The sequence below is a fragment of the Nelusetta ayraudi genome, unplaced genomic scaffold (assembly GCF_046127955.1).
Source record: "Nelusetta ayraudi isolate G7.1 ecotype Tasmania unplaced genomic scaffold, CSIRO-AGI_Nayr_v1 ptg000018l, whole genome shotgun sequence".
In the NCBI taxonomy this organism is placed as follows: Eukaryota; Metazoa; Chordata; class Actinopteri; order Tetraodontiformes; family Monacanthidae; genus Nelusetta; species Nelusetta ayraudi.
The window spans coordinates 6,027,183-6,040,420 of record NW_027466068.1 but is presented as its reverse complement, the minus strand read 5'-3'; the positions used below and the strand labels follow the sequence as shown (position 1 = coordinate 6,040,420).

General features: G+C 43.4%; 1 protein-coding gene across 1 annotated transcript in view; it reads right to left on the bottom strand.

The window, feature by feature from the left end:
* Positions 1-12,875, bottom strand: part of LOC142888022 (NLR family CARD domain-containing protein 3-like) — a 138,935-nt gene extending 126,060 nt beyond the window's left edge. The window contains exons 1-2 of the mRNA XM_076026029.1: positions 12,782-12,875; positions 10,572-12,516 (exon numbers count right to left, since the gene is read on the bottom strand). Coding sequence (XP_075882144.1) covers positions 10,572-12,516; positions 12,782-12,848 — 2,012 coding nt within the window. The 5' untranslated portion in view covers positions 12,849-12,875. The remainder of the gene's footprint in view (positions 1-10,571; positions 12,517-12,781) is intronic.
* Positions 12,876-13,238: the final 363 nt, after the last annotated feature.

Genomic DNA, 13,238 nt, shown 5'->3' with positions numbered 1-13,238 from the left:
AAAACTAATGTGTGTTGAAATGATGTTTGGTCACATGACCACTGATGAACAGAATTAAGTTTTCCTATTTCTGGATGTCATTTTGATATGAATCAACCTTCAGTTCAATGTTTATTCAACATGTGTGATGAAGTGTGTTTGGTGCTGAAACCATCATCCACTGGTTCCAAACCAGTACTGACCTCAGAACCTCCAGTTTACAGTCTGGACTCTGCAGAAAACCACTCAGCACCTTCACTCCTGAATCCTGCAGCTGGTTCCAACTCAGGTCCAGGAGTCTGAGGTGGGAGGGGTTGGACTTCAGAGCTGAGAGCAGCCAATCACAGCTGAGCTTTGACAAACTGCACAACTCCAACCTGAATAGAGAATAAATGATGGAGTGAGTGGAGTTTTCATCACTATATGAAATTAAAAATATGAATGTCTATAACACTGTAATGTCCATTAAACCAATCAGAAGCACAACAATAATACTGAAATAATGAATCACCACAATAAAATATTTTATATCAACCTGTTTAGTCATGTGACCACTGATCAGCTGTTAACAATGTTGGAATTCATTGATTCATTTTGCCTCAAAGGTTCAGTGTGTAAAATCAGTGCAGATTTATTGCTGAAAGCTTCATATACAACCGTCAATATAGTTTGAAGTCTTTGATTAGTAGAAAATAAAAGTCCTCTGCTTTTCCTGCCATTAGAATGCTTCTTTCTAGAAACAGACAGAAGGTCAAAGGTCGTGGCCATCTTGCACCGCCATGTTTGTAGGCGGCTGGTTGGGAAGATGAGTTTGAGAGTCAGTTTCATATTGATGGTTGGAGGCTGGAATCCTCTAATAAAGCAAGTGCTGAGAACAAATGGTTATTAAGTGACTGAAATGCAGTGGAATCTTTTCTGCATCTTGCTCATCAATACTGAACTGACTGAGATGATAGAACCTGCATTGACCCTTGACCTTCTGCTGAGTCCAGCTGGATCTATCTACAGTATCTAAGTGCTCATACAGGTGGCTAATGCTAGCGCTAGCTGAAAATCATGCTAGCACTGGACTGTCTGCTGTGACTATGACTGATTGTGATGCTAATAGATGGTTGTAATATTTGTGTTGATGGAACTTTATCATTATACAGAGAACTAGACACCTTTGCTGTCAACCACATCCTTTATGATGCTGGAAGGCTACCGTAGTTCACTGGCAAGAAGGGGAGAGGGAGCGTCAGCAAGTAAGCACTGCAATCTGATGGCACTAGATGGCAGGATTTTACATACTGGACCTTCAAACCCAGTTTCACTCATTTCAAACACAAACCAGTGACTGGAAATTGAATTTCCAACAGCAGTGAAGTGAAAATCATGACAACAATAACAAGAGTGATAGAAGTTGTAAAGTGAAGAGGGTGAACTGACCTCAGAGTCTCCAGTTTACAGTCTGGAGTCTGCAGAAAACCACTCAGCTCCTTCACTCCTGAATCCTGCAGCTGGTTGTCACTCAGGTCCAGGTGTCTGAGGTGGGAGGGGTTGGACTTCAGAGCTGAGAGCAGCCAATCACAGCTGAGCTCTGACAACCTGCACCTCTCCAGCCTGAATGTAGAATAAATGATGGAGAGTTTATAATGATGGAGAGTTTTTCCAGGGTGTCATCACTCTGAAAATCAAAGTGAAATGTCGACTTCAGAATCTGACTCTACAGAATAAAATGGGAGAGGGAAGGTGAGCGAACGAGTGCTGCACTGTGGAGTCCATTACTGGCTCTTGATGATGTTGCTGTCTGGGCCCCCTTGCACCAAAGTAGGATTGCGTCATCCAAGATGAGTCACTAAGCCTTCAGCGTTCAACCAATCCACAACACGTGTGTCCAGGCTTCATGGGTCGCACTAAAAGCCATCCAGGATGAGAAGACACGGATTCATCAAGCCAGGTGAAAGCTATCCTGGATCAGTGCGCCATGCACGCGGCTTCCTTCCATAGACCCCGGTTATGGAGCTGGGATTAACGGATTGGCCATCTTTGACCTCCTCATAAGCCTCCATGAGGATTTGCGCCTGGGACGGGGATTCAGACTCTCGAACTTTCTTTTTTTTTGTAATTTATTGTTTATTTGGAGAAGCAAGTGTACAGACATTTCTCTTGCGTACAATATAAAGTCCACATCAAGTGTGGATATGAAAATATAATTGCTAATAATACTCCATTCCTTTTAACATAAAAAAGAAAGAAAAAAAAAACAAACAAAAAAAAAACACAGTAAAATGTGTATCATCTCATGAACCAGTCTAGCAGTGTGTATCATGACAATGATTTTACAGAGCAGTCAAATTCAGTTTACAGAAATTACAGCTTTTATATATTCCGTCCATTTTGTCCATATCCTGAAAAAGGAGTCTCTTTGACCTTTAAGACAGAATGACAATTTCTCTAGAATGTAAATATTCTGAACAATATCAATCCATTCATCAATTGTAGGTGCTTCAGTCCTCAACCATTTTCTCGTGATAGTTTTTTTGCTTGCTGCCAGAAGCATTGCCATGAGTTTTTTATCTGACAAATTCCAGTTATCCCATGAGATGTCTCCTAAGTACAGGACTTCACATTTACAAGGAATTTTCTCAACAAAAATGTTATTTAAGTGCATGCACAGTTGATCCCAGAATGGTTTGATCACCGGACAACCCCAGAAGATATGGTAATGATTTGCCTTGTCTGTCTTACATTGTCTCCAGCAGGTAGCACTGTTGCTGTGATGTTTTTTCTGGGCAGGGGTTACAAAAAACCGAACAATGTTCTTCCAACAGAATTCCCTCCATGAATTGGAGCTTGAGGTCGTCCATTGAAATTTGTGAATCTTTTCCCAGCTTTCAACTGAAATAATTAAATTTCCTTCTTTTTGCCATTTATTCCTTATGTAGTCTGTGTCAACTTGTTTGAACAGCTGAATACCATTGTATAACTTGGAGACAACTTTAGTACAGGAACCTGATTTCAACAATGACAAAAGCACTTCTAAGAATCCTGGTCCAGCTGTTTCCCAAGTTTCTTGTAGATTATGATTATAGTAAGACCTAACCTGCAGATATCTGAAGAAGTCATCCTTCTCCAACCCATTTGACCTTTGAAGTTCTTCAAAACTCTGAAACACCCCCCTCTTGATAAATGTATAATAGGTGGTTAATCCTTTTGAGATCCATCCCTTGAATCTCCCGTCATTCTTGTTTGGTTTAAAAGCCGAGTCAAAAGCGCACCACTTGAACATTTTGATCTGGTTACCTAAATGGCAAATTTTCACTATTCTTCTCCAAGAGTTTAGCATTGTGTATAACATCGAGTCATGCAGTATCATCAAATCATCTTGTAGTTCTTTGTCCATCAACATCGATAAGAGAGGTACACCTTCCACTGAGGAATTCTCTATGTCTTTCCATCCTGCATTGTATTGTGGACAGCATAGATAGATTAATGGTTTCAGTTGAGCTGCAAGATAATATTCCTGTAGGTTGGGAAGACCCAACCCCCCTTTCTCTTTCTTCAACTGCAGTGTTCTGTACCTTATTCTGGCCTTTTTCCCTTGTCAGATATATTGTGATATTAATCTGTCCCATTCTGTAAATTGTTTCTCCGGAATCAAGATAGGTAAGCACTGAAATAGATATAACAAGCGTGGACTGACTCAACTCTGGAGTGTAAATTGAAAAAAGGGATCACATTCCATCTCTGTATGTCTATTTTTAGTCTTGATGTTAGGGGGTCATAGTTGGCATCGAAAGTCCTGGAAAATTCTTTTGTTAGAAAAACCCCCAAATATTTTATGGAATCCGCCTCCCAATTCCATCTATACAAACTCTTAATTTTGTTTGGAGGGACATAATTCAGTGTTAAAACCTGAGTCTTGTTGATCTTAATCTTGTAACCCGACAATGAACCATATTCCGCAATCATCTCCATTAATATGGGTATAGTTTTAGTTGGATTTGTTATAGTTAGTATTAAATCATCAGCGAACAGGGATAGCTTTTGTTCACCAGAGGCCATCGCAACTCCTGTTATGTCAGGCCTCTGCCTTATCCTTTGGCTCAAAGGCTCTATAAAAAGGGCGAAGAGGAGAGGTGAAATACAACACCCCTGCCTCGTACCTCTTTCCAAAATAAATGATTCCGATAGATCTCCGTTAATTTTTATCTTAGCTGATGGTTTCTCGTACAATGCCGCCAATACATCAATTAAGGACTGGTCGAATCCAAATTTATGCAACACTTTATACAGAAATGACCATCTGACCGAGTCAAATGCCTTTTCTGCGTCCAAACTCAGCATTGCAGTTTCTATTTTGTTTTGTTCTACGTGATTCAAGATGTGAAATGTTTTTCTGATGTTGTCCTGAGTCATTCTGTGTTTGATAAAACCCGTCTGGTCCTTATGTATTATGTCGGGTAAAATCTTTTCAAGCCTCTGTGAAAATATGGCAGTAAATAATTTATAATCAATATTTAACACACTCACTGGACGGTAGTTACCACAATCCAATTTATCCTTCCCCTCCTTAGGAATTACTGATATTATTGCGTCTCTCCATGAAGGAGGGATTATTTTCTCTTTCAAAACGCAGTTAAACGCTCTCAATAAAGTAGGGATTAACTGATCTTGCATTTCTTTATACCACTCGGAGGTAAAACCATCCATTCCTGGGGATTTTCCTCCTTTTAACTTTCCAATAACTGCTCGTAGTTCTTCGTCGGTTATCTCCGATATTAATTTTTTATTTTGTTCACTCGTGACTGTAGGGAGAGTCAGGTGGGAAAGAAAGATGTCTATCTGATGATCGTTGTTTAATTTGGGTTGGGAATATAAGGTCTGATAAAAGTTTTTAAAACATTTATGAATATTTCCCAGTCCTGTCTCAACACCATTTGTATTTGTGTTTCCTATTTTATAAATAGTTCTATCTGACTGTTGTTTTCGTAATTTAAATGCTAAAAGCTTGAGTGATTTCTCCCCCCTTTCATAATATTTTTGTCTTGTAAGGAGAAGTTTCTTTTGTATCTCTAGTGTGTTTAACTCATCCAATTCTCTTTTCACTTCCTTGATTTTAATATTTGTTACCTCCCGGAAGGTTTTAGAATGCTCCTGTTGGAGTTTCCTTAACTCCTCCTCCAGTTTGTATTGTTTTTGTAATCTCATTTTCTTTTCGTTTGAGGAGATCGCTATTATTTTACCCCTGATCACCGACTTTAACGCGTCCCAGAGTATAATTGGCCCCACCTCTTCATTGTCGTTTTCATCCAAGTATCTTTTAATTTCATCTTTCAAATTATTTTTAATAATTTTATTTTTCAGCAAGTTTGTGTTAAACCTCCAGAGAGTGAATCTGTTTTTCTTAGTCAGAAAAAAAGACATATAAATTGGACTGTGGTCCGAGTTAGGGCTCTGGCCGATTTCACATTTTTCTATCCTATGAATATCATCTTTGAGCATGAAAAAATAATCTATGCGTGAGTATACTTTGTATGGAGGGGAGTAATGCGTGTAATCCCGACGACATGGATTTTTAACTCTCCATACATCCACCAATCCAGTTTCTTCTAACATGTTTCTGATTCTTTTACTGATAGTTTGTGCATTAGATTTTCCATCAGACGAATCCAAATTCGGGTTTAATCTAACATTAAAGTCCCCGGCATATATCAATACCCCTTGACTTTTTGTTACTGTCATTTCAAATATGTGTCTATAGAAGGTCCAGTCGCTACCAGGTGGAGCATAAACATTAATAAGAGTTATCAGGACGCCATCAATTTTCCCTGTAGTCAAAACAAATCTGCCTTCCTTGTCTTTATGTTCTGCAATATGTTCATAGTGCAGGGTACTTGATATTAAAGTTGCCACCCCTCTTCGCCTCCCCGAAGCATGGGAAGAAAAATACACATATTTATATCCCATCTTATTCAACTTGGCATGTTCGGAATCGTCTAGGTGGGTTTCCTGCAGAAAAGCTATTTGGACCTTTTCTTTCTTTAATTTAGATAAAATCTTCCATCTTTTTATCGGATTATGCATCCCATTTATATTGAATGAAACCACCTTCAGTTGTTTTCTTTCCATTTAAGTGATGTCTTCCATTTCACCAATCACATTGGAGAGCCCCCTCAAGCCCACTAGAACTAAAAGAACATGAACAGATAAAGCAAGAACATACATACTCACTGCACAATGAAAAAACAAAAAAACAAAAAACAAAACAAAACAAGCTCGGCTTCCAAACAGGGGTCCATAACCTAGACCCTGTTGAGCTTCTTGGTGACAGCCCGGAAGGGAATGTCCTCCCAAATCTATTGGTGAGGGCCCTTCAGGTGGCAGCAGCACAGTTCCGGATGGACCCTGACGAACCTTTTTGTGAAACTATCATCTTTAACTTAGCCTATGTAGAAATTTCTATCTGAGAAGTGTACCTCAAGAGGAAAAACATGGTATCCTTCAGTTCTCAAGGAGCTGGTGGTGATGTTCTCCTAAATGCCCGGAGCCTCTCTTTGTAGTTGACTTCTCTTGAAGAGCTGGAGGCGCCTTTCTCTCTTCTCCCTCCTGTCCTAGTCCAGGTCAGCCGCTCGATCTGCTCCTTCAGGGAATCAGGTGAACTGATGACTTTCACTTTGTAACCTCTTTTGACCATGTCCTCCGTAGCCTCCTCTATGTTGTCGTAGGTTCTGGGCCCTTCTTCATATCTCACTCGCAATCTCGCCGGAAAAAGGGTCTGGAACGAGACCCCGTTCTCCTTCAGAGCCCTACGAACCTCCGTATACTCTCGTCGTTTTCTGAGAATGACTGGTGGGTAGTCGTGGTCGAGATTTATTCGCTTTTCACGCCAAAAGAGTCCCTTTTGTTGCCAAGCCTTGCGCAGTACAGACTCTTTCATTTTGAAGCTCGAAAACCTCACAAGTATTGAACGTGGTGATACATTCTTCGGGGGTTGCGGTCCCAGCGCCCGATGTGCTCTTTCTATCCGCACGTCTGCCGCGTTCTCGACCAGACCGAGCCCCTCTTTCAGTAAGGTCTCCACAAATGTAGTCATCGACTCCGAGTCCTTCTCGGACCCCTCCGGAACACCGTAGATCCTGACATTTTCCCGACGAGATCGACTGTCTAGGTCCGTTAGCTTTTCTTCCAGCTTCACGTGTAACTTTAGCAGCCCGGTTAACACTTCCTCCGTGTTTAGAGTCCTCTCTTCATTTTTCTCCACCCGCTCCTCCACTTCGCTGATTCTTGCATTCGTTTTATTAATTTCCTCCTTGATAGACTTCAGTTGTTTGTTGTTTTCCTGACGGAAACCTCTCAGTTCTTCTAGTAACACTTCTAAGCTAGCCATCTCGTCCTCGCTTCTTCGTTAGCGCGTGGCTTCACGGAGTTAGCTGTAACTACTTCCTTTCTCTTGCCGATTGTTATATAGAAGCAGGGGCTTCGTTTGTCGTCTTACCCCCTCTGTACGTTTACCGTGGTATGTGGAAATTATATTACTCAACTGGATGGGGGTAGGTCTGTGATTTCTTCGGTTCTTTCGGGAGCCGTTCTATCGAGCTACCATCTCCATGAGTCTCCAGACTCTCGAACTTTCAAAGCTCGCGAGCTTGGAAGCCCAGACTCCCAGGTCATAGTCATCCGCACCAAGCATTCAGCCAAAGGGATCTTCCCTTGGCCAAGCAGCCAGGGCGCATGATCAATTGGAGGCATAGTGACAGGACCGTCCACTGTCACAAAAACAAGCTCATGTTACTCTTTGATGTGTCTTCATCTTTCTATGGGATGTGTATTTTTATATAGGATGCATGGCAAAGTAGAAGTCATGTTAGAAATTATCCAATGATTGCAATATGATCTCAACTCATTTCTTTATCATGATTGAAATGAAATGATTCCAAAGCTTGAAATAATGACAGTGGCTGGAGATGATAACAATGTGCAGTGTTGAGTGGAAGAAGCACTGCCTTCCACTGGTGGTGACTGTTGACTGAGACAAGGATGAAATAGATCCTGGAACTCAGCCTGGTCTGGAGCAGCTCACTCCACACAATAAATCTCCATGGTAACTTCTAGCAGAACATATCTCACTTCCACCTATCCCACTGTTGTGCAACCACATCAAACATCAATTGATCCAGGATAACCAAGATATCCCGGCTTAATCCCTCATCCTAGTTTCCTGCAACAGGGCCCAGTCAAGTGAAAATCATGACAACAATAACAAGAGTGATAGAAGTTGTAGAGTGAAGAGGGTGAACTGACCTCAGAGTCTCCAGTTTACAGTCTGGACTCTGCAGAAAACCACTCAGCACCTTCACTCCTGAATCCTGCAGCTGGTTGAGACTCAGGTCCAGGTGTCTGAGGTGGGAGGGGTTGGACTTCAGAGCTGAGAGCAGCCAATCACAGCTGAGCTCTGACAACCTGCAGCTCTCCAACCTGAATGTAGAATAAATGATGGAGAGTTTTTCCAGGGTGTCATCACTCTGAACATCAAAGTGAAATGTGGACTTCAGAATCTGACACGACAGAAACAGAGAGGGAGGGAGAGAGGGTGAGTGAGTGAGCGCTGCAATCTGAAATCTGACCACTAGATTGCAGTATTTTACACACTGGACCTTTAAACCCAGTTTCACTCATTTCAAACACAAACCAGTGACTTCAAATTGAATTTCCAACAGCAGTGAAGTGAAAATCATGACAACAATAACAAGAGTGACAGAAGTTGTAGAGTGAAGAGGGTGAACTGACCTCAGAGTCTCCAGTTTACAGTCTGGACTCTGCAGAAAACCACTCAGCTCCTTCACTGTTGAATCCTGGAGCTGGTTCTGACTCAGGTCCAGGAGTCTGAGGTGGGAGGGGTTGGACTTCAGAGCTGAGAGCAGCCAATCACAGCTGAGCTTTGACAAACTGCACCTCTCCAACCTGAATAAAGAATGAATATTTGATTCCTTCCATGGTGTAAATGTCATATTAAGAGTCATTCCTCCCTGTTGATGATCCAGATGTGCGGCTGTTGGGATCACTGAGTCATTCCCTCAAAGGAGTCATTGTGCCAGTGGGTTGTCAACACAATAACAACAGCAGTGTGTCAGTCAGTGTGCAGCCAATCAGCAGTGAAGATGGAAAATAATCAGTGAGTCCTTTGTGTGCTTGTGGCTGTTTTCAGTCATCAGAGTCTTGTTACAAGTCAAACACATTCAAAGGACAAGATGAAGAAATACTGCTGCACTATTAATCTGCCTTCACAGGATCTTCTGCTCAGTCATGTGACCTTCATCACCAATCAACAACTTCCATTGAGCTCTCAAGTGACTGGAGACATTTTCCACACTTTCTTCCACCATCCAAAGTCTTTTCTGGCTGCAGATTGTTGACATGAAAATATCAACAACATCCACTTTGTCTAGATGAGTCTTTAATATCTGCTTCAAAGTCTTCACACTGAGCAGCGTTACACACCAGTTGTCATCTGCTGACGCACACTGTCCACCAGTAGAAAGCAGGAACTGACCTGAGAACTTCCAGTCTGCAGTTTGGACTCTGCAGTCCAGCACAGAGCAGCTTCACTCCAGGATCCTTCAGGATTGTCCAGCTCAGGTCCAGCAGTGTGAGGTGGGAGGGGCTGGACTGCAGAGCTGAAGACACCACTGCACAGTGAAGATCTGAGAGTTGAACACTGAATGAAGGAGAGCAGAATGAGAAGTTGCTGCTTCCATCATCATCACCATCATCATCATCATTACCATCATCATAATCTTCATCACCATCATCTTCATCATCATCATCATCATCACCACCACCACCATCATCATCTTCATCATTATCACCATCATCATCTTGATCACCATCATCATCTTCATCACCATCATCATCATCACCACCATCATCATCACCACCTCCATCATCCTCATCATCGTCATCATCATCATCATCATCATTACATCATCATAATCTTCATCACATCATCTTCATCATCATCACCACCACCACCATCATCATCTTCATCATTATCACCATCATCATCTTCATCACCATCATCATCATCACCACCATCATCATCACCACCTCCATCATCCTCATCATCATCATCATCATCATCATCATCATCATCATCATCACCTCCATCATCATCATCATTATCATCATCATCAACATCATCATCACCACCATCACCATCATCTTCATCATGAATGATTGAAGAGTTGATTTTGGTTGACAGTGTAAATTCAATCAATCTTGTGCAATCAACTGACAACAATGAAAAAGAAGCTTCCCAAACAAATGTGCACATTATAAAGACTCACAACAACAAAAACATAACAACTGTGTGAAGGAAAAAGCAGCAGGCTGAAGCCCAAGCTGATTCTTGCCTGTCCTATACAGTCCATAAGATTAGCTGGAATAATTAGTCAGACAAAATCAAAAAGGAAAAAAAGAGAAGTGCAACTCAACAAAATATGCTTGACATTATTCTTCATCATTGACTCACAATTCAACACACATACACACACACACACACACACACACACACACACACACACACACACACACACACAGTGTTTACATACCTTACTGAACGTATCACAGCCTTCCTGCAGTTCCTCACAGCTGGAATCAGTCTCAATCTTCCCTCCCAGGTTGTGTTGTACTTGCTGGGGTCCAACTCCTCCATAACCTCCTCTGACATCTGCAGCATGTAGGCCAGAGCTGAACACTGGATGGCTGAGAGTCCCTTCTCTGATCTGTTCTCTGACTGCAGGAACTCTTGGACCTCCTGATGCACTGACTGATCCTTCACCTCCAGCAGACAGTGGAATATGTTGATGCTTCTGTCAGGAGAAACATCACCAGTGTTCAGCTCCTTCAGGTTGTTGATGACCTTCTGTAAGGTTCCTGTATGATTGTCAGTGAGACCCAGCAGGCCTCCTAAGAGTCTATGGTTGGATTCCAGACTGAGTCCATGGAGAAAGCGAACAAACAAGTCCAGGTGACCGTTTGGACTCTGCAGGGATTTCTTCATCATCTTCTGAAGGAACTCATCCAGGGATTCTCCAGAGTGACCATCTTCTGTCCTCTTCCAGTTGGTGTGACAGTGGAAGCTGAAGACTGCAGCCAGAAACTCCTGGACGCTCAGATGAACGAAGCAGTAGACGGTTTTGTGGAAGATCACACTCTCTCTTCTGAAGATCTCTGTACAAACTCCTGAGTACAAAGAGGCGTCAGTCACACTGAGACCACACTTCTCCAGGTCTTCACTGTAGAACATGATGTTTCCACTCTCCAGATGTTCAAATGCCAGCTGGCCCAGCTTCAGAAGAAGCTCCCTGTCAGCCTCCGTCAGCTCCTGTGGACCTCCTCCATACTTGTGCTGCTTCCTCTTGGTCTGGACCAGCAGGAAGTGTGAGTACATGTCAGTCAGGGTCTTGGGCAGCTCTCCTCTCTGCTCTGAGTTCAACATGCTCTCCAGAACTGTGGCAGTGATCCAGCAGAAGACCGGGATCTCACACATGATGTGGAGGCTCCTGGAGGCCTTGATGTGGGAAATTATCCTGCTGGACACATCTCCTCTATCTCTGAACCTCCTCCTGAAATACTCCTCCTTCTGGTCATCGGTGAAGCCTCGTACTTCTGTCAGCCAGTCCACACATGACGGAGGGATCTGATTGGCTGCTGCAGGTCTGGAAGTTATGCACAGCAGAGCCGAGGGAAGCAGATCTCCTCTGATCAGGTTTGTTAGCAGGACGCTGACTGACTTCTTCTGAGTGACGTCAGTCACCACCTGGTTCTTCTCAAAGTCCAGAGCCAGTCTGCTTTCATCCAGGCCGTCCAAGATGAGGAGAAGTTTGCAGACATGCAGCTGCTCTGCTGTGAGCTTCTCTAACGTTGGATGAAAAACATGGAGAAGCTCCAGAAGACTGTCGTGCTGCTCTTTGACCAAGTTGAGCTCCCTGAATGAGAGAGGAAGCACCAGATGAAGGTCCTTGTTCTCCAGGCCCTGGGCCCAGTCCAGAGTGAACTTCTGCACTGAGAAGGTTTTTCCAACCCCAGCGACGCCGTTGGTCAGCACCACTCTGACTCTGAGTCCCTGCTGCTCAGGTGAGGCTTCAAAGATCTGGCTGCACCTGATTGGACGGTCGTGGAGGCTCTTCTTGGTCTTCTTGGTCTCCATGGTCTCAGAGGTCTTGGTGGTCCTCTTGGTCTTCTTGGTCTTCTTGGTCTTCTTGGTCTTGGTGGTCCTCTTGGTCTTCTTGGTCTTCTTGGTCTTCTTGGTCTTCTTTGTCTCTGTGGTCTTCTTGGTCTCTGTGGTCTTCTTGGTCTTGTTGGTCTCCAGCTGCCTGACCTCATGCTCTCTGTTGACCTCCTCACTCAGTCCCTCAGTGATGTAGAGGTCAGTGTAGATGCTGTTGAGGAGGGTTTGACTTCCTGCTTCTTCACCTTCAGTCACACGTTCACATCTCCTCTCCAGACTGATCTTCTGCTGCTGTAGAAGCTCCTGCAGACCATCATCAGCCTCTGGAGCAGAGAAAAGGTTGGAGAAGAAAACATCAGTGTGACAGTGTGAGCATCATTTTCTCTCCACAACTTTTCAGCTGCTGTGGTGAAGCTGCTGTGTGACTGTTTGCTCTCAACGTCCCTCAGTGAATCTTCTCACTGGAGGTCCTGACGTGATCTCAGAGGGAGAAGTGAAGGAGGTGCCGGTGGACAGTCTTACTGTGATCAGTCTGGCTGTGACTGGCAGGTTGCAGTGCTGCTCCACACTGAAGACACGAGGACTCACCTGATGGAGCAGACCGGTCCCAGAATGAGCCAATGAACCTTCTGTATAACGAGGACGTCCAGCTCATCCTGGCCTGCTGCTGCTGCTGCTGCTGCCGCTGTAGAAGCTCCTTCAGCTGCTGCTTCTCACCACCAGGACTCCCCTCCGTCTTCCTGTGGAGACACTTTGGCTTTGAGTGAGTGGATCAGTTGTTGGTGTCCATCACTTGTCAGCTGTTTTTCTGACTCCATCATTAGTTGGATGGAATCATTGTCTCCATCAACACTAACTGACAGCCTGCTGGCCTCCTAGTGGGCTCTTCACAAATCACTTCTTGTCTTTTGCTCTCTTTTCTAAATTCAATCCCTTCATGCAGCTTCACAATCAAAGAATTTGACCCACAAAGAATGGAGCGCAGCCGTTAATGACGGCGTCTTTTAGCCACCACGTTGCGCCCGTCATGGATTTGTAGCTGTTT